Below are 22311 nucleotides of genomic sequence, written 5' to 3' on the forward strand. Positions count from 1 at the left end.
CTACAGTCCTCATCGCAGGGGTCGCCGGTTCGATTCCCGGCCGCAACCATATCCTGGATGTTTTCCCCCGCTCTCTACTCCCCACCTTTCCTGTCTCTCTTCAGCTGTCCTAACAAATAAAGGCAAAACGCTCAAAAATATAAAAAAAGGAAAAAAAAAAGAAAAGAAAGTTGCTCCTGCCATGTTTCTTTCAATTGCGTTAACAACAAAAGCATAGACTCACGTGGAGTGGAGCAGACATGCACAGTGAGAATAGTTTCACCCCAACCAGGAAGAAACAATCGGATCAAGTGATCTCATGGCTAACAATCCAAATTTCAAACACCATAAATTACCTCTTTTGATATGAATTAAATTTCTTTCTAAATGGGCAAAATTGTAGAAGTCTGTCCCGACTGAAGTTCACATGAAGCATTTTATGCTGATCAAACTGTTATTTTAAAACATAAGCGATCCATGTAAACATACAGCTGTTACGGAGTTCAAACCAAGTAGTATCATTCCAATAGGCATCCCATAAGTTGTGATATTAAGTAAAGCAGCACTCTGACTTTGTGTATCGTATCATTGTAGACCCAAAATGCTGGTCCCATGTTGTATCTGAGCTGTAGCGCAGCCACCCGCCACTAGCTTGGGCTGTAGATCTGGTTATGATGCTTTACTACCCAGATGTAAACAAGCACAGACAACCAATTTGACATAGTTTACCATAGTCTGTGATTTTGTGTACATACAAATACAAGTAGCAGGTCTGTAGTGATGTGCAGATACACAGCAGAAAGAAGCAAGATTGCTGGAAAATATTGTTGTCAGTTCACTCCCAGTAAAGTTGTGGGGCTGATTGTGTTAGCGGAGCCAATGAATACTTCAATGAGCAAAAGGTAGTAACTTGTTTTTACAACTTTTAGTGCATTTTGTTGAAGCAATATCAAACTGGAGGTCATGCTGATGGAATGAATGTCAGCATGGCTGTGATGGTCTTTGGAATTCAGCCCATGGCCTCATGCCCATGACCAAACCACAGCCATGTTGATCTGGGTACATCAATCCCTCTTGTCTTATATAGCTTAAGTACACATTAACATTTTCTCAAGGTCAGAAGCCTAATTGCAGCCACCTCATTTGTCCGCATAGTCCCTCTGGGCTGTTGTAGAACTCATGCCACCACTCATGTTCATGCATTGTAGCCGTCACACCCAAGGTGGTCGTCGGTTGTTGTACCGCAGAACTAGATTTATTTAAGGCGCTGATTGGTTGCTAAGCTGTCGTTGCACTATTGGCCTTGGAGCGCCGTGTTCACAGTTTGGCTCCTTCAGCATGTCATTACACCTGTTTATGGCACAGGTCAGGGGGCAGGGCACTGAGAAGGCTGGAAGACATGGCAAGGATGACAAGAATGATGATGGATGGAGGGATCTGGTGTTGGGTTGCACCATTTGCTTTATCTTGTGGTCACTGCTTCGTTTTCAGGAGGGGGAAGGACAACCCTTAAGGTGCTTTGGTGTGACAAGTGGGCTATGCTATATCAAGACCTATTTTACAGTCAAAGGTAATGTAGTTTTTTAAAAGAAAATATGACCCTTTTATATCTTTATGAATGACTATCTCTTAAAAACTGATTTTTTTTTGCAGGCCATCCCCTGCAGCACAATAAACCCCTTCAGATGTCTTCACCTTTGTCTTTGTCCCTACCTGTCTGTCTTTCCTCTCTCAGAGTGTGCTATCCTGAAAGACACCTCCCATTAAGTATTGCTGCTTTACCCCCAATCCCCTGTGGATCATGAAACTGCAGGCCAGCAGCTGCAAAGGTCATGGAACATCACTGCTGCTCTTTCTGTTGATCAGTTTTCCCAGTCTACATAATTAAACCTTACTGTTCACATGCTTTGTGCATGTTATATCACAGAGAAAAATCAAATTAACTTCCACTGACTTTCAGGTTTTTGTAGTAAAAGCAAAGCGACTGACATTGCAAAGCAGACAGAATGAGAGGTTCACTGCATAAAATGGCTACTTGACCCTAATGGCTTTTTGACGTACCTGGGGTTATCAGAGTTACGCTAGGAAAGTTCAGTGAGGGGAATTGCACTGGACCAGAGGTGCTTTATGCATTGAACTATGGTCCCTCTGGGTTTTATGGCCTCAAGCCATAATGGAGTGTGTTTGTAGCTGGGTCATATGAAGGACAAAGTCTAATCCAGTCTGTATTAGATTTAAACCTGATAGACTGTGCAGAGAGCACCAGATAGAAGTCTGTAAGTATGATGTGTAGACTTGTGAGAGCCTCCATATACAGTATGTCGCCAGTGGGAGCGTGTTCATGTCTGCCGGCTATGGTCGGCTGCTCTCACATTAAAAAAGGATGTGATGTAAAGCCTCCACACAGGTACCAGCAGAAAAACAACAACCTCCAACCAGAACTATTTCATGGATCCATGACTCCAGATAGTTGGCAGAGAAGTGGAATCTGAAAATGTGTCTCGTGGCCTTTCTCTCACCTTTTCAAATTATATCATTCAGTTCAGTCAAATAACCAGTTGATCAACTTATCACTACAGCTCTACGGAAAATGAATGGAACTATGTTTTATTTAATTGGATATCACATATGTGACGTTTATAATAAAATATGGACATAGACAAGTTCCTAACTATTGCTCACTGTAATTTTCATTCCCACAAAATATAGAAAATCCCTTCATTTTATTTAACTGGCTTTGAATACCAAGGTTACCATACCCTGTTAGCCTAATAAGATATACAGTATGTGAAATAAAAATGTTCATGATAATTTAAATTATTGATTTGATTACTTCAAGAGAGGTTTTAGTTGCGAGGAACAACAATCAAGAGGTAAATGTACAGGCTGACCTTGTTGAACCTGGAGGTTAAATCCACAGATACACATACACAAAACATTGTCATGGATGAGGTCAAATTCTGTCTGTGAATCACAAACTGCTGCTGTTGAGCTTCACATGTGACTCGAGCCATGGTGCATGATCCGTGTTGTTTTGCATCCTGTAATATCATGAAGCAACCGAGGATATTAGGTTTATTCTTAGTGTCTCTTCGTCTCTGTTTGAATAGGACATCTGGCCCTGTAGCACCAGAATCATAATAACATGAGGAAATTGATGCTGTATCAAACATCTCTCTCTCTCTCTCTCTCTCAGTGCCATTTTCAGTGCTCTGGTTCAGCAGTGTGGCATTTGTTGAAAGATTGTGAAAAAGAGCAGAGCTGTTAGTACAAATGAACCCATGAACCAGGCGAGCAGACTCATTATTTCCACCAAATGGCTGACCGAATCCACCAAATCTGTGCCTTCAGTTTATAGACAAGTGCTTTGTACTTCCTTAGACATGTATCGACCACAATATGATATGATATGATATGATATGATATGATATGATATGATACGATATGATATGATATGATATGATATGATACAAACAATACTTATTTACCCACTTTATTACGGAAGTACCGTAAACCACATACACATCAATTCAAAAAGCAGATCTTTACAGCAGAAATAAACATGTTTACAGCCTGGTACACAAGACGAGTGTAGTCTGGATAGCTAACTTCTTGACCAGCATACACTGTACGGGGTGAATTTTTTTCTAACGCGGCAATTTCGAAGATATTGAGAGTACGAGTGTTCCAATGAGAGGCACAGCTGACTTGATTGACAAGCGGGAACACTGTAGCTGTTGGGTAGGAGGCTCAAAGCTCGCCTCTTTACGTCACAATAACTCAACAGGAGCAATATGGCTGCTGTCGACGATTGGCCTCGAAACAGCGCTTCAGAAACAGATGGGTGATGTCACAGATACTACGTCCATATTTTATAAAGTCTAGGAGTATGACACACTGTTTCCCAAAGGAAACTTCAAACAAAACTCCAATGAGTCTAGGGTACGATACGATGCGATGCATTACAATACGATATGATACAATACGCTGCGGTGCAGTACTCGGTGCTAAGATACGATACAATACGACACAATGCGCTGCGATGCAATAAGATACAATGAGATTCAACACAACAATACGATACAATATGATTCACCAAGTTGTACATAATTTGTCCTGGTCTTGAGTGTGAAAGTATCCATTTGCAGCAAATATAAGGCCTCAGAGCATGGTTGACAAGATTTCCTACAGCTGGTGAGGTGAGACAGAAAAATGCGTCTTCATCACATATGAGGAGTGTTTGCTGAGGTGACATCTATAATTTGTTTTCCTCAGAATAATGGTGCAAAAGCCAGTTTAGTAGTAAACACAAGAAAATGCTCACTTTCATCATGTTGACAATACATGAATCCTGACATGCATACTTATCCACTGCTGCTTGTTTTGAATGATAGAAGGCTGTGTTTTGGAGGGAACCAGCTCTATCATGAATCAGCAGGTGAAGCCTGCTCTCTGTTTCCTCACAGATGCAGGCACGAGGGCAGATAACTATGGTGTAGCAATTAATTCTTAATTCTAACAATTGTTCCTCATTAAAGAGGTATTGACCACACTAATAGCCTGTGACTCATGGGGGAAAACTGCCTCATTTGATAGATTTCTGTTACATTGCTATGTTTCCATTCCAGTTAATCTGTCTCCTCTCAAGCCGTTGATGTTGTCATGGTAATTATCTGCAACATTGTGAAGCAGTTTAGTGTTTTCTGGCCTTGGCTCTGGCTCATCAGTGTTGGCTGTTCAAATATACACAAACACAAGCAGCCAAGCAGCTGTGGGACCATTAATGAGAGTCGAGCACAATAATATGTCTGTGCAGGTGGAGGAATATGATTTCTTTCAGCTCTTCATTCATCTATCAACTATGAATGTCTGATTGAATATGAATTGAATCAAGGCAGTCCGAGAAACACTGGAGCTAAATATGAGCCAAGGCATTCAGGTCTGGTTTCCCAGCTGCTCCCCTGTAGACTGTTCTGGAAAAGCGTGGCAGGGTTACAAGGGGTCTTCAGTTACAGCAACATTTTCACACGGAGATCAGCAACAACTGGCCCTTTCCTTCAACTCACTCTGTCCCTCGTTGTACTCACCGCTCACAAGGCACCAGGATATATTTTTGCAGCTCTGCCCGGTGTTCAGGATAGAGTTTGTACTGTGTTGAAGGTAGCTGGTGGGGAAGTCTGAAACCTGACTACAAATTGTTACTGTTAGGAGTCAAAAACACAAATCTCCAAAACTACAGCTTTCAGAAAATGAAAAAGATTATTTTTAGATAGCAAATTATGGAACAAGATTCAGTCACAAGCTCATTTTAATGCTTTCATTGGCTGAAATTTTGTAATGCCCACTGACAGGCACTAAGGGTGACCAAAAATGTTAATTTTTGAAACAGATAAATAAGTAATGAAATATGGAGATACAAGGTTCCTGCCTGACAGCAGCGAAATGTAGTCCCTGTTTTTACCCTGATCCAACAAAAGTGGAATGCTTGATTTACCTGATAGCTGTGGCCAAACCCCTTTAAACTGGACAATGATCTATTCAACAAAGAGCAAAAACAGCTCCACTGGTTTAAGGACTGAAAAACTGCATTTTGGCAATGAGAATAACTCAGTTTTTAAAGCAAGTTCTTTAAGTATCTCCACTTCAGCCAATTATGAGGCAGAGAGCCTCATGACTACAGATTTACTGGAAAGCTAAGTGCCTAAATGTTTCCTTGAAGGAAACTTTGTCATGGCTTCTGTTGGCTCACTGGAGCGTCAGTTGTCAGTTGTTGGGTTAAGTTATAACCATGGTACATAGATGTTTCCCCTGATACAGCTAAGCCTAATCCTGCCCTCCTGTGCGCTGTGCTTGGCTCATACACACTGCTTCAAAGTTTCCCTTCCGGGCTTTCTACTAAGAAGCTCTTCAACACCATGGGTCATACTTGTATCCTAGTATTTCCTTTCTATGAACTATGATCGCTCTGGGTGTTACAGCCCCAAATAATTGAGTGGTTTGGAGCCTGCTATTTGTGCCAAAGTGTGAAAACATGATGGTTTCTTATTCCCTCATCAAGTTGTGTTGGGGGCAAAAATATGGTTAGGTTTCAGAAATGTCAGGTTTGGTTTAACATGAAATCAACGTTGTTATTTGGTTTCATATGAGGGATGGAAATCAATTTAATGGGTGTAAGTCCTGAGTTTGACCTTAAGGCTTTCCCAGCCAATCACTGCAATGGAAGGCAATATTAGAGAGAGTTCTATTGCAAACATTAAGAAAGAAAAAACCTTACTTCACTGATGTGGCTATTCTCAGAGGAGACCATATGAAGTGTGATCACTGAGCATAGGTTTGTGCTCCATCTCCTAATGCTAGATTATTGAGAGTGAAGGCACAGTGAAGGGAGTTCTGCTGCTTGACACACATGTCAGGGATAATGTATAGTGAGTGGGTTGTTATAACCATTTGGAAACCTGACAGGGGGAGCAGGACCTCAACATGAAGCTGACAGCTGAAAGAGTTCCTCTACTTTAATAGTCCATTCACATACATTATCCTGCCTATACAGCCAAGTATCTAATAAATCAATAATTTGACACCAAATATTGGTTTAATAATTATTTATTTAAAATGGGTTATGCTTCTCCATAGTAACTGATAATTCGGTAGCTGTCTTAAACTGAGTTTACTTAGCTGTCAGTACTTGTCTTAAACTGAACATTTCCACCAATGGTAAAATAAAACAAGATTAAAGAAGGACTGCATGACTTACGACTGTTTTTCTGACAGTCTGAGTGTCTTTCTTTTTCATTTATTACTCCTTAAACACCACTGTGTTCCATACTTTGTTCTGTTAAGTATTCACTTTACTGTCTCCAACTTTGTAGATTTCTCTGTCATAAGAAAAGACTGAATATTATTTTATCTTGATGATGGGTCTTTATGAATTATAAAAACTAAGAGTACGGTCTTCACTCAGCTGTTATTGTCTTGTTTTATTTCACTGTATACAAACAAACGTCTAAACTAATCAGAGTTCTTTCAGGGTATTGATATGACAACAGTTAGTCCACCAGAGTCTGTGATTCTTATCCATAGCAAACATGCACCTGAGCACTGACCAATCAGAATCAAGTATTTAACACAGTCATGTAATACACGTATAGAAAAAACAATGAACACAGGAAGTGAAGGAGATTCCCATACATAACTCTAGTATTGTAATTATGTGGTGAAACCAGTATTACTTAATATCTCAATGTAAACCCAGGAGGGTATAAACTTACAACCTACTGTTAAGTACAAATACAACGCTGCCTGATCGTGTGTGATACTTCTGTCTAACTGTCTAATGCTGAGGTTGCTGCATCAGGGAGATGATCAGATGCATCAGTACATCAGAGCTACTGGGCTACTTTGACTTTCAAATGTTACAGGACAGTGTATGTCACTGAGCTATTCCTTTACATCATAAAAAATGAAGCTTTTTTTAGACACTTGTGAGCCTGTTGGAATCGTCTGGATACCAGTAATCCCTTGAGAAATGCCGTCACCAGCACCCTGGATAGTCACCTGTTGCTGGTGCAAGTGCTCGTAAATACCGGGAAGGATGTAGATTCCCCTTTACCGCTGGTGTGTGCTGTCGGGTGTCAGCGTATGGCGAGCGTGGGTGGGTTGATAACACTGAGTAAAGCAGCTGTCTTAAGCAGTTCCTGTGTAATTGTAATCCCTCTGATCGGGCTCTCTGTAAACACCAGATAGTAAACCTAGCCTGGAGCTTGACTCAGTGTTGGACGCACACATGCACACAGTTTCATTTATTTTTCTCTGTTCCTCTGTATCTTGCATGCCAGTACAAAGGAACCTGGAGTTATAAATCTGTTCACACACACAAACACGCGCACACACACACACACACACACACACACACACACACACACACACACACACACACACACACACACACACACACACACACACACACACACACACACACACACACACACAAACACACATGCACACAGAAGCATTGTGGTCCTTTGTGGAGCTCTTCTTATGAGAATTGTCCTTAAAATCAAAGGGTGTAATGCTTGAAAAACTGAGAGGCCACTTACAGCACTTGTTTCTGATTGGTTACCATCTGCAGGGCTTAAAATGATGACCCTCTCATCCATCCAAAAATCTGCACAGATGGTGCCCCTTGCCCTCTTTATGCTTATGACAGAGTATGATTCTTGTAAAGCCCCTCAATTGGGATCAACTCTACTCCATGGATCATTTTTAAATCTTTCAAGTGCAGCGTGAGAGCGAGAAAGATGCAATGAACTCTTTGCTACATCACTCATAGGCGTCAGTTTTATATCACCAATGATGCTGGAAGCTTTTTCTACGTTACCCTACCTCCCTCTTCCTTCTCCTCTCTCTCTTGCATTTGCTGTCTCCTCATGTGTGGCACTGAGTGGCGTGAGGAAATGTTAGCTAAACTTGCTTTGCCTGTGTAAGGCATTTATAAAAGATACACTGCTACATGTCTGGATGGCCCAGCTGCATAATTCATGTTTTGGTGTAGAGCTAAATCCTCCCCTCTTCCCCCCTCCTCCACCCCTCTCTCTCTTTGCTGTACTCTTCAACTGTGTAATGGGTTCTGTGTAGTCATAAAAAGCTGGTCGCATCAGCTTATGCCCACGCACACGCACACACACACGCACAGACAGACACACACACACACACACACACACACACACACACACACACACACACACACACACACACACACACACACACACACACACACACATTCTGGCAACAAGGTTCAGAACCAGAACTTCATTTCTTAGAAGCCACGTTTTCCCCTTTTTGATCACACAGTCCTTCTTTTCAAATATTTTTGGGATTGCAACACATTAAAGCTCCTGTGAGGAACTTCTGGGTTGTGTTGAATTTGGCACCCCCCTGTGGACAAAGTGGGATGATGTATCTCTTTGACCTTTATATGTGTGAGTTGTGTTTTCTGATTAAAAAATCTCATCCTTGTTGATTGAAATATCTTAAGCATAACTCACAATGCATCTCTGGCATAGAAGTATATAAAAAAGTGTGTTTTGTCAGCAAACTGTACACCTTATCTGACACCTACCCTGCGGCAGTGTCCACAGGCATATGAATTAACCATATAGAAAAAAACACCATCTCTCTCCTGGTTGTCTGGTTTGCTTTGGTAGGTTGTAGAGAGACATCAATATTAACTACTCTGTGTTTTCTAATAAGTTGAAAAACTCCCTAGGGTAGCTTTAAGATAAATATCCTGCTTGAAACACACTGTATCTTATAAATAACTTTTGCATGTGTCTAAACAATGTTTTTTCTTTATCTAAAACCCCTTTAAAAAAATTTACTTTCCAGGGGCACCCGTTGGCTTAGTAGTTTTAGCATGTGCCCCATGTACAGAAGCTATTGTTCTCAACACAGCTATCGTTGGTTTGACTCCGAGCCACAACCCTTTGCTGCATATCATCCCCCACTCTCTACTCTCCACATTTATCTTGTCTCTTCAGCTGTTCTGTTTAACAAAGGCCAAAATGCAAGGAAAAATTATAAAAACAGTGTATATTTACTTTTACTTTTTATATATTTGTATTTGATCTGCAGCCATATCAGTGTGGAAGCTGCTGGTGATACATTTTTCAAGGTACTTGCTTAAAGCTGTTAATACAGTAAAAGCTGGATAACTATCTGTACTGCAAGAGGATTTTTTAGCTCTTTAAGGAGGGTGTACATTAATTATAGCGGAACACAGACTCTTTTAACATCTACAGCTATTAGCACAAGCCACAAACAATTAAATAATCTAGATTTGTGTCCTGCAGTGGGAGGTGTTGGGTTAGCATGTATCTGGACAGGGTTTGCTGAAGTGAATTAGTGTTAAGTTGGGGAGAGTGTCACTTGAGATAAGGCCAGAGCAGACTGTGTACAGGGAGCAGACAGGTTAGAAACAGACAAACACACTACACCACATTTCACACTACTGCTCATAGGTTATCAGACAAAAAGCTTACAACTGTAGATGCCTGATGTGACTCTGTAAGAAAAGTACCACACTGGAAACCTTATCCTTTCACGTGAAGTGCATAGTGTTTGGTTGACTTGGCGCTCTACCAGAAAGCCAGCAGGACACCTACATGTTTAGTTCCATCCCAAACAGGGTGATAAGGTAGTTGGTAGAGTTTGTAATAACTAGGTGTTTTCAGACCATAGGTTCAATGACTTTACAAGTAACATAAAGACTTTAGACTACAGATAAACTTGAATAGTGGTGGAGCTGAGCTGTGGAGCCCTCATTTGTCAACAGAGCTGTCAATCATCATCTGTTTAACATCGAATAACTAATCAAAACTACACTTCTCAAACTGAACACTTTCACATATATTAGCATGACAAGAACTACATAAAATGACTGAAACCATGTTTGAGAAATATGTATTTGATGTGTATTTAGATTTTCTAGTCTGACTCATGTTCAATCTGTCGTAATGGAGGAGACAGGCTTTTAGATCTATACTGCAGGCAATTGCGAGTGCTCTGAAAGTTATGGCTTCACTCGAGAAAGCTGTTGTTCTGTCCTTTATTTCATACAGTCTATGATGTAGATACATGATCATCATGAGTCACAAAGTAAAGGTGTGGAGGACGCTGTATGGGAAAAAAAAGAAAAAAGAAAGTATGATTCCAAGGGCCCATGATTAACACGGTCTCTACTGTCATATTGTAGTCTTAAGATGAAACATCAGAAAATACATCATTTCCTGTAACCCATAAAGATGTCATAGTTAGATTGTATGATTTGATGCTGGAATGAAAAATATGGCTTTGTGTAAACTGTTTAAGTGACTTTAAACACACACACACACACACACACACACACACACACACACACACACACATACTGGTTTCTATTTGGTTTGGGGACCAAGTTTCTGAACATTACTTGTGGGGACCACCCTTTCTGGAGGTTCTTAAGGTTTGAAAAAAATCAGCTACAATTGCCATTGCCCGGTTAGCTCATACACACCTTGAAGTTTGTGGATTGATGAAGTAATGTGTTGACCATGCTTACTGGGGACACTTGGAAAATGTGGCAAACATGGTTCAAGGGGACCTCATTTAAATATAATTTGCATAATTCACACATTACTATGTGTCTTGTGGGGACATAATGAAATAATCCTCCAATTAATAAAACACACCTTTTCTCAAAGTATTTGAAGTTTCACTACAAAAATGTTAAAGCATATACATCCACTGCTATCACATTTACTAGTATCTAGCTGAAACAAAATTGTCCTCAACCCTTTTCATTGGAAAGGTTGCTAGTCTGCCAGTGTTTTTTGGTAATATAGAAGAGTTTTTAATAAGAATTGTTAATGCTAAAGCAGACAATATAAGGTAAAATTTAAATAGGCTAAGTAAAGGAGTAAAGGAGTAAGGAGTATTTATACAAAATGAATCAGGACATCAAAGTCAAAGTTTAAAGGCATGAATGACCTTCAGAATTAACCCAGCTAACTTGCACAGTCTCACATTGGACATTCATCAGCAAACTTTAAACAATACAAGCACTTCAGAAACTACTTGTAAATTAACATGTAAACATAGAAAATGCATTTAACCTGCAATTGTAGACAAAAATTGTCAAGGTCTGCCAGTCCTTGACATTTATACAAAAGAAATCAGGAAATCAAAGTCCTTCAAAAATCATCTTTGACCTTTAGAATTAAACCAGCTAACTCAGTGCATCTTGCACAGTCTCCCATTGGACATTCATCAGCTAACTTAGGTTTAATCAATACAAGCACTTCAAAAACTGCTTGTAAATTAACAGGTGAACATAGAAAATGCATTTAGCATGCAATTGTAGACAAAAAATGTCAAGGTCTGCCAGTCCTAGAAATGTATACAAAAGAAATCAGGAAATCAAAGTCCTTCAAAAACCATATTTGACCTTTAGAATTAAACCAGCAAACTCAGTGCATCTTGCACAGTCTCACATTGGACATTCATCAGCTAACTTTAAACAATACAAGCACTTCAGAAACTGCTTTTGTAAATTAACATGTGAACATAGAAAATGCATTTAACATGCAATTGTAGACAAAAAATGTCAAGGTCTGCCAGTCCTAGAAATGTATACAAAAGAAATCAGGAAATCAAAGTCCTTCAAAAACCATATTTGACCTTTAGAATTAAACCAGCAAACTCAGTGCATCTTGCACAGTGTCACATTGGACATTCATCAGCAAACTTTAAACAATACAAGCACTTCAGAAACTGTTTTTGTAAATTAACATGTGAACATAGAAAATATATTCAACATACATATAAAACTTTTAGGACACATGAACTCATGTACCAGCTTTTTCTGACAATTGTCATGCTATTTAAAGTGCACTTTCCTTTTGTATGCTGTAATACGGTTATAGACATAAAACTTCAATGTCTGCCAGTCGCGGTTCTTTAAAGCTTCTGGTTCAGCCTTTAAACATTTCAAGCAGTCATTCTTTGCTGGCACAGTACAAGACGTGATGAACTGTTTCAAGTGCTTCTCGACTGCTTTCACCTCTGTCTGCTGCCAGGGCCTTCTTTTCTGTGCTGCTTTACCTACAAGTGAGCAGAAAAAAACATCTGCAATAAATACAATCCTTGTATCCATATGGTGTATATGCTACCAACTAATTTAGAGGTTAAATAATGGCTGCAGTGAGTTGGGGACAGTATTTTTCGAAGAAAGAAGAGGAAGACAAATGATAAATAGACCAGGGTTTGTCAGCCGAACTGTCCGGACCATAAATTTTCAAAACTCATAAAACATGTCTTTCAAATCATGTGTCTTTAACCCTCCCACTACAATGCCTAAGTAGGTATGTGTATTCTGAAACACCCAAGTATGAACACACAACCACAGCCACCAAGAGCAAGTCATGATCTTGCTGAGCTTCCTGCCAGGTAAGAAACGATAGATGGCTTCACACTATGACTTCAAGGGACATTCAGGTTTTTTTCTAAACATGAGCTGTATTTTAATGAATTTAAAGTTCTAAATAACCATTTTTTTAATTGTTCCAACAGATCTCATCAAAGAGAGTCCTCTAAACAGGTTCCAATTGCTTCAATACAGTTATGGGGGCATATGATCAAAGTGTGTCCACTAACAGTTCTTGTTTTTGTTCCTGACAGGCTAAGATTGTTATTCTAAGTATCAGACAACATAACATAAATGATCCCTACAGAGATAACTATAAATACACTCTTATTTAGATCAAACTATGTAAAAATACAACCCAGGTTTAAAAATAAGAATGTAAATACAAATCTCAAACAAGTGTCACTGTCAAATACTCAGTGATCAAACTAATCTTAGAAATGTGTGTAATTGAATATAATAAAAATGCTTAAAAAGCAAAAACCTGATGTTTTGAAATTTATTTTTAAAAATACATTCTAAGAACATGATGCAAGTCGAAATACTTTCAAAAAGTAAATTTGGGATACAATTTTGACCTTGACCACACTATATCACTTGACATTTTACTTCCATTGCTATGAAAATTTAAGATTTATTTTGACACAACACCAAGTTAAGGGAAGTTTGGCATAGGACTGGACCCTGTGTATGTTTCCATGCATGGTAAGACAGAACTCTTGGTAGGATTTATCAAACAGCCGTAAGTTCACTTGCAGAGCTTCCCAGCACAAAGTTTTCAGCACTCAATTAATGATTAAAATTACATTTTCAGTGCAATACTAACCAAAAACAGCAGGTATCCACATATGTCATCAATAGCGATGGGCAAATGAAGCTTTGTGAACCACTAGTTGTATTTTTTCATGAAGTTTCATTTGCCCATCACAGTAATCAAGCAGCTAGGATGGATAGTGGATATTGGATTTGATCTTAGTCTGCGAAGTGGGGATCATGCAACTTGACCAAAAAGGTAAAATGTGTTTTATAAACTTTAGGAAACCTTGACATTAAAGTAAACTACTACAATTTGATTATAGCCCTTTGTGAAACTAGTTTCTTAATCAAACAATTACGTATTCATAAGGCTACTTTAGCCACTTATAGCTACACAATGAGTGTTTACGGGTTCTTACTATCCATTTGTCTGTTAGTTATTCTGCTGAACCTATTCAGGCTCTTAGGGGCTAGAATAAAACAGTTAGGCCTAGGCAAGCTTGGCTGGGGCAGGAGAGGAAATACATTTTTTAATTCATTATTTAATTAAGTGGTCAAGTGTTTGTTTCTCTTGATAGATAGCATCAATATGAAAGAGCCCCATCTACTAATTCAATTATAATAAAAACAAGTCAATGTCTAAAATGTACCTTTAGAAGAAGGTCTCACTGCACTGACACCAGAAGATACCTCTTCTTCCTCTGAGAGTGGTCTGGGTCTCTTAGGTGATGGTGGAAATGCAGTCCTCTCAGTGCATTGAAGAGTCTCCTCTGCTGATGGTTCTATATAAAAAATACATTTTCATTAAAATACATTTACTGTATGAATGCTAGCAATCCTATATTTTTTAAATGTTTTTGCATAAGGAGTAATACGCTAATAACTGCCTGGCTGCTGCTGCCTAGGTCATAAATGTCCTAATAACTCTATACTATGATACCTATAATAATATCATCATACCTCTCAGACAGAGAGGGTTTTATAAAAAGCCTTCCTCTAATACAAGCAAAGTAAAGCAGGGAAAAGCAAAACAAGGCCCGGGTTTACGCTTGAGGATTTACGGTAATCATATGCTTACTCCTTTGTTAAGTTCACTTTAAGCAAATTGACCTGATAAAGCTGTGTTTCCTGCTGTTAGACTTACTCACCTGTTTGCATCCTCTGTTTACTGGCTGCTTGGCGTAACCAGGCCAGGATGTTCAAAAGTGAAGCAACTTTTTTCCATAATTACTATTATCTGAGTTTGTGTCTCACAAGTTTGCACATTTCATCTTAAGGAGAAATAGTAAAAATGACCAATCAACGAATGTTAAAAAGAAGAAAATAAAAAGCTAACTAAACAATTTAGGTTAAAGTTGATTATTTGTAAGAACCTACTTCTGCTTAACAATAAATTACCTACTTTACATACCATTGAAATCCTCTTCTCTGGTCACATCTTCCTCATCAGTATCCAGAACACTTTCTGTAAAACACATACAAAATGGAGCTTATAAATGTGATCAAACATTTAAAAAGTTAGATAAAGAAAGACATTGTACAAAGAAAAATTAAAACCAGCGTACCATCCGGACCGATGGTGATTTCATCTAAGTTCTTGCCATGGAACTCCGCTAGTCTTCCTTGCTCCAGTGCCATAAGTACTTTGCTGATTTTCGCCAGCTGTAAGGTCTTCTCAGGCAGTCGGTAGAACTCACGATGAATTCGGATGTCGTGGCCGAGAAAGTTGGCCAGCTGGTCCATTTCTGTGTCCGTCATGTTTAGCACAGTAGAAAGTGTAGCTGCATGCTTTCTAAGCTTGGTTGAGGTCAAAGCCTGGGGACACTTTGCCCCACAGGCTTTAGCAAAGTCCCGTATACAGTCTGAACCCCGGAAATGGGACATTGCTGCAGGTCTTGCAAACATGTAGCTGTTATCTTTGAGAACACCACAGGCCTCTCTGTGCTTCACAAGCAGTTCCAATGCACACAGCATTTTTGGAGTCAAAAGAATTGGAACTGGTCGGCCGCGCTTTCCCCTGATGACGACCCTAGAAAAATGTCTGCAAAGATTTTTTTCGACTTCAGACAGGGCCCAGTCTATATCCTGATGAGGATCCGTTGTGTCCCTGGATAAGAATGCAGAAAAGGGCATGCTTGCCACCTCTCCTTCCCTGCGTCGGTTGAATAAGATAGTCTGTGTTAAACAGACCTTTGCTAGGTCCGTCCAAGCCTTTGTGGAAGCACTTTTAGATATTGCAGCAGTGCACTCGTCCTGCATTTTACTGAGGTACTGATGCATCTTTTGGATGTCTTCTGTGAAGGGCATCAGAGCTGGCACATTCCACTTCACTTCAGCAATGTTCCTTAGAGCTGTCGCAGAAATCATTTCGTTCCACTTCTCACTGTGAACTTGTTGGAACTCTGTGGCATTCTTCACAAGCTCTTGATTATTTATGATCAAACCCTGAGCCTTTAATAGTTTGCTGACTTTAACAAGTGCATTTCCAAGTTTGTTTGCCAGCGATGGAATCAAGAATTTGTTACTGTCACTATCAAATCCACAAGTAAACTTGACAGCTTTGACCATCTCAAGGTAGTTCTTAGGATTTATGTAATCCTCCATGCTTTTTAAGCAACTTACTCTCCTGCCATTGTAAACTAGCCTTCCCATTTCCCTCATCTTCTCGCGAACACATTGTTGGTTCTTCGCTGACATGCCACCTTTGTTTAACAGGTGCTGCCCAACATCAGTGATGACATGGTCCTTTTTGACAATATCTGTTATTGGATCAGAAATCATAGCGCTGATTACTCCCCACAATTGTTTGGAAACAGTTGAAGGTACAGGTCCTGTAAATGTACACATAGACTGGACACGATTCTTTCCAGGTTTTGGGGCAACTGATCCAGGTTTGAGACGGCAACTTCGCATGTGTCGCCACAGGACCTTTCTTGTGAAAAGTGCTTGGCAGTATGCACAGTGCATGAAGTCATTGCCTTGTGCTTCTTTAGGTGGTCGTTTAAATGGCACTAATTCACCTTTTCCGGATTTCATTACTGAAGCATTGTGAGCGAAGTTCCCTTTGTTACGGATGTAATCGAGATGAGCTTTCCTCTCCTTGGAACCTTTTGGAAAGCTAAGAGCTTTAGCCACATCTAATTTATCCTTGTGTGCACTATCGAGATGCCTTGCCATTTTGGCAAAAGGCTTACTACAGTACAAACAGTAATGCCTCTTGTTATAAACTCTGGTTCCATTTTTCTTTTGGGAAGCACTAACAACTATATTGTCAATAGTGTCTTGGCTTGAGCAGGGTACTTCTACTCCACTGACTTCAGATGTAAGGCTGCTGTCGAAGGCCACAGGGTCTGGTGTTGTGGTGTCACAGACTGGAGGACTCGTTGAGCCAAGGTCATTGAAGAAATCCTCAACAGATGCTTTTTTCCTTGGTGTGAGGCTAATGTTGCTGTCTTCACTTTCAGAGGTAGTATCTGGCACAAACTCATCAGTACTCACTGATACATCAGTCAGTGATGAAGAATCATATAGATCATCAGGGTCTTCAAGGTTTGTGTCTTTCATCTAAAAATAAATGAAGTAAATTAGACAAGTGTACTAAACACAATCCCATTAAGTGCATTTCATTCTGACCGTAAATTGGCAATAAGCATCGTCATTGAGAACTTACTATGATACTTTTTGTGCGTCTCAGTCTTGGTACAAAACTCTTATTTCCACCTTGGCAGTCCATTCCCATCTGTAAGGAAAAGTACCATTGTAAGTCATTATACCCTTTGATAGTACACAATAAATCAAGAAAACATTTAGGTGTGTAGCTCACTCTGACCAAGAGGATTCTTTCAAAATGAGTCACATGTAGAATGAATTAAAAGATGAAGCACTGATTAAATTATTTATTTAAAGCGAGCAGTGTATTGAAAAGTTGTTATGTTTGACTTATGTAATTTGCTAAGCACATCTAATATAATAACATCAACACATTAAAAAAAGATAGCAATAAACTTTCTTGAAGCAACCGAAGATTTTTTTGCAAGTCAACATTAACACACTACTTCCAGGAAAAAAAAATCTAATTTAATGCAAACTTTAAAAAACAGAGGCATCATAGAGTGATGTAGAAGGGTTATAGATGGAGAGTTACTGTCAACATGAATGTACCTGTGGATCAGGGGTATGTGGACCTGGAGCTTCCTCCATCTGTGTCTCTGAAGGCCAAGCAGAGGAGCAGGCTTCTGCAGGACTGACACCAGCTTCATGCAGGGTGGTCTGCAAATAGATTTTCAAATACAGACAATTAATGTTAAATACAATATTAGCTTAACATGCATTAACCTCTGTCTATTCTCACACACACTGAAAAGAACATGCCTAGTGGGGACATTTCACACAACATCCCTTATGGGGACTGAGTGTGTCCAGTTCATCACTGTGAACAAAACTCCTTTACTCTAACACTGGCGTAAGGTGCGTTTAGGGGACATCGTTAATGTCCCAGAATATGGACACATTTAAGCAAAAAGAAGGTCACAGTGGAGCTCCAAATAAATCCTTCATGTTTCATTAACATCTACCTCCTATGTGCATTACATGAGGCTACATGGTATCCCTCATATACAATAGATATCCATGATAATACAGTCTCTACCTTTATTAACCTGCTTAAATAAAGAACAGAGGCATCAGAGAGTGATGTAGAAGGGTTATAGATGGAGAGTTACAGTCAAAATGAATGTACCTGTGGATCAGGGGTATGTGGACCTGGAGCTTCCTCCATCTGTGTCTCTAAAGGCCAAGCAGAGGAGCAGGCTTCTGCAGGACTGACACCAGCTTCATGCAGAGTGGTCTGCAAATAGATTTTCAAATACAGACTATTAATGTTAAATACAATATTAGCTTAACATGCATCAACCTCTGTCTATTCTCACACACACTGAAAAGAACATGCCTAGTGGGGACATTTCACATAACATCCCTTATGGGGACTGAGAATCTCTAGTTCATCACTGTGAACAAAACTCCTTTACTCTAACACTGGCGTAAGGTGCGTTTAGGGGACATCGTTAATGTCCCAGAATATGGACACATTTAAGCAAAAAGAAGGTCACAGTGGAGCTCCAAATAAATCCTTCATGTTTCATTAACATCTACCTCCTATGTGCATTACATGAGGCTACATGGTATCCCTCATATACAATAGATATCCATGATAATACAGTCTCTACCTTTATTAACCTGCTTAAATAAAGAACAGAGGCATCAGAGAGTGATGTAGAAGGGTTATAGATGGAGAGTTACAGTCAACATGAATGTACCTGTGGATCAGGGTAATATGGACCTGGAGCTTCCTCCATCCGTGTCTCTGAAGGCCAAGCAGAGGAGCAGGCTTCTGCAGGACTGACACCAGCTTCATGCAGGGTGGTCTGCAAATAGATTTTCAATACAGACTATTAATGTTAAATACAATATTAGCTTAACATGCATCAACCTCTGTCTATTCTCACACACTGAAAAGAACATGCCTAGTGGGGACATTTCACACAACATCCCTTATGGGGACTGAGTGTGTCTAGTTCATCACTGTGAACAAAACTCCTTTCCTCTAACACTGGCGTAAGGTGCGTTTAGGGGACATCGTTAATGTCCCAGAATATGGACACATTTAAGCAAAAAGAAGGTCACAGTGGAGCTCCAAATAAATCCTTCATGTTTCATTAACATCTACCTCCTATGTGCATTACATGAGGCTACATGGTATCCCTCATATACAATAGATATCCATGATAATACAATCTCTACCTTTATTAACCTGCTTAAATAAAGAACAGAGGCATCAGAGAGTGATGTAGAAGGGTTATAGATGGAGAGTTACAGTCAAAATGAATGTACCTGTGGATCAGGGGTATGTGGACCTGGAGCTTCCTCCATCTGTGTCTCTAAAGGCCAAGCAGAGGAGCAGGCTTCTGCAGGACTGACACCAGCTTCATGCAGAGTGGTCTGCAAATAGATTTTCAAATACAGACAATTAATGTTAAATACAATATTAGCTTAACATGCATCAACCTCTGTCTATTCTCACACACACTGAAAAGAACATGCCTAGTGGGGACATTTCACACAACATCCCTTATGGGGACTGAGAATCTCTAGTTCATCACTGTGAACAAAACTCCTTTACTCTAACACTGGCGTAAGGTGCGTTTAGGGGACATCGTTAATGTCCCAGAATATGGACACATTTAAGCAAAAAGAAGGTCACAGTGGAGCTCCAAATAAATCCTTCATGTTTCATTAACATCTACCTCCTATGTGCATTACATGAGGCTACATGGTATCCCTCATATACAATAGATATCCATGATAATACAGTCTCTACCTTTATTAACCTGCTTAAATAAAGAACAGAGGCATCAGAGAGTGATGTAGAAGGGTTATAGATGGAGAGTTACAGTCAAAATGAATGTACCTGTGGATCAGGGGTATGTGGACCTGGAGCTTCCTCCATCTGTGTCTCTAAAGGCCAAGCAGAGGAGCAGGCTTCTGCAGGACTGACACCAGCTTCATGCAGAGTGGTCTGCAAATAGATTTTCAAATACAGACAATTAATGTTAAATACAATATTAGCTTAACATGCATCAACCTCTGTCTATTCTCACACACACTGAAAAGAACATGCCTAGTGGGGACATTTCACATAACATCCCTTATGGGGACTGAGAATCTCTAGTTCATCACTGTGAACAAAACTCCTTTACTCTAGCACTGGCGTAAGGTGCGTTTAGGGGACATCGTTAATGTCCCAGAATATGGACACATTTAAGCAAAAAGAAGGTCACAGTGGAGCTCCAAATAAATCCTTCATGTTTCATTAACATCTGCCTCCTATGTGCATTACATGAGGCTACATGGTATCCCTCATATACAATAGATATCCATGATAATACAGTCTCTACCTTTATTAACCTGCTTAAATAAAGAACAGAGGCATCAGAGAGTGATGTAGAAGAGTTATAGATGGAGAGTTACAGTCAACATGAATGTACCTGTGGATCAGGGTAATATGGACCTGGAGCTTCCTCCATCCGTGTCTCTGAAGGCCAAGCAGAGGAGCAGGCTTCTGCAGGACTGACACCAGCTTCATGCAGGGTGGTCTGCAAATAGATTTTCAATACAGACAATTAATGTTAAATACAATATTAGCTTAACATGCATCAACCTCTGTCTATTCTCACACACACTGAAAAGAACATGCCTAGTGGGGACATTTCACACAACATCCCTTATGGGGACTGAGTGTGTCCAGTTCATCACTGTGAACAAAACTCCTTTCCTCTAACACTGGCGTAAGGTGCGTTTAGGGGACATCGTTAATGTCCCAGAATATGGACACATTTAAGCAAAAAGAAGGTCACAGTGGAGCTCCAAATAAATCCTTCATGTTTCATTAACATCTACCTCCTATGTGCATTACATGAGGCTACATGGTATCCCTCATATACAATAGATATCCATGATAATACAGTCTCTACCTTTATTAACCTGCTTAAATAAAGAACAGAGGCATCAGAGAGTGATGTAGAAGGGTTATAGATGGAGAGTTACAGTCAAAATGAATGTACCTGTGGATCAGGGGTATGTGGACCTGGAGCTTCCTCCATCTGTGTCTCTAAAGGCCAAGCAGAGGAGCAGGCTTCTGCAGGACTGACACCAGCTTCATGCAGAGTGGTCTGCAAATAGATTTTCAAATACAGACAATTAATGTTAAATACAATATTAGCTTAACATGCATCAACCTCTGTCTATTCTCACACACACTGAAAAGAACATGCCTAGTGGGGACATTTCACACAACATCCCTTATGGGGACTGAGAATCTCTAGTTCATCACTGTGAACAAAACTCCTTTACTCTAACACTGGCGTAAGGTGCGTTTAGGGGACATCGTTAATGTCCCAGAATATGGACACATTTAAGCAAAAAGAAGGTCACAGTGGAGCTCCAAATAAATCCTTCATGTTTCATTAACATCTACCTCCTATGTGCATTACATGAGGCTACATGGTATCCCTCATATACAATAGATATCCATGATAATACAGTCTCTACCTTTATTAACCTGCTTAAGTAAAGAACAGAGGCATCAGAGAATGATGTAGAAGGGTTATAAATGGAGAGTTACAGTCAAAATGAATGTACCTGTGGATCAGGGGTATGTGGACCTGGAGCTTCCTCCATCTGTGTCTCTAAAGGCCAAGCAGAGGAGCAGGCTTCTGCAGGACTGACACCAGCTTCATGCAGAGTGGTCTGCAAATAGATTTTCAAATACAGACAATTAATGTTAAATACAATATTAGCTTAACATGCATCAACCTCTGTCTATTCTCACACACACTGAAAAGAACATGCCTAGTGGGGACATTTCACACAACATCCCTTATGGGGACTGAGTGTGTCTAGTTCATCACTGTGAACAAAACTCCTTTACTCTAACACTGGCGTAAGGTGCGTTTAGGGGACATCGTTAATGTCCCAGAATATGGACACATTTAAGCAAAAAGAAGGTCACAGTGGAGCTCCAAATAAATCCTTCATGTTTCATTAACATCTGCCTTCTATGT

At 39.8% G+C, this 22311-nt stretch overlaps 2 protein-coding genes across 2 annotated transcripts in view; one reads left to right on the forward strand and one right to left on the reverse strand.

The window, feature by feature from the left end:
- fgf13a (fibroblast growth factor 13a) overlaps window positions 1-22311 on the forward strand; it is a 131710-nt gene that overhangs the window by 29270 nt on the left and 80129 nt on the right. The gene's annotated exons all lie outside the window — the stretch shown is intronic.
- Window positions 10876-15567, reverse strand: LOC117817329. The gene is made up of 4 exons (XM_034689979.1): window positions 15259-15567; window positions 15105-15158; window positions 14344-14475; window positions 10876-12615 (listed from the first exon to the last, which is right to left on the reverse strand). The coding sequence occupies exons 1-4, from the start codon at window positions 15449-15451 to the stop codon at window positions 12392-12394; spliced, it is 603 nt and encodes a 200-aa protein (XP_034545870.1). The 5' UTR covers window positions 15452-15567; the 3' UTR covers window positions 10876-12391.

This window comes from Notolabrus celidotus, chromosome 8 (genome assembly GCF_009762535.1).
Source record: "Notolabrus celidotus isolate fNotCel1 chromosome 8, fNotCel1.pri, whole genome shotgun sequence".
In the NCBI taxonomy this organism is placed as follows: Eukaryota; Metazoa; Chordata; class Actinopteri; order Labriformes; family Labridae; genus Notolabrus; species Notolabrus celidotus.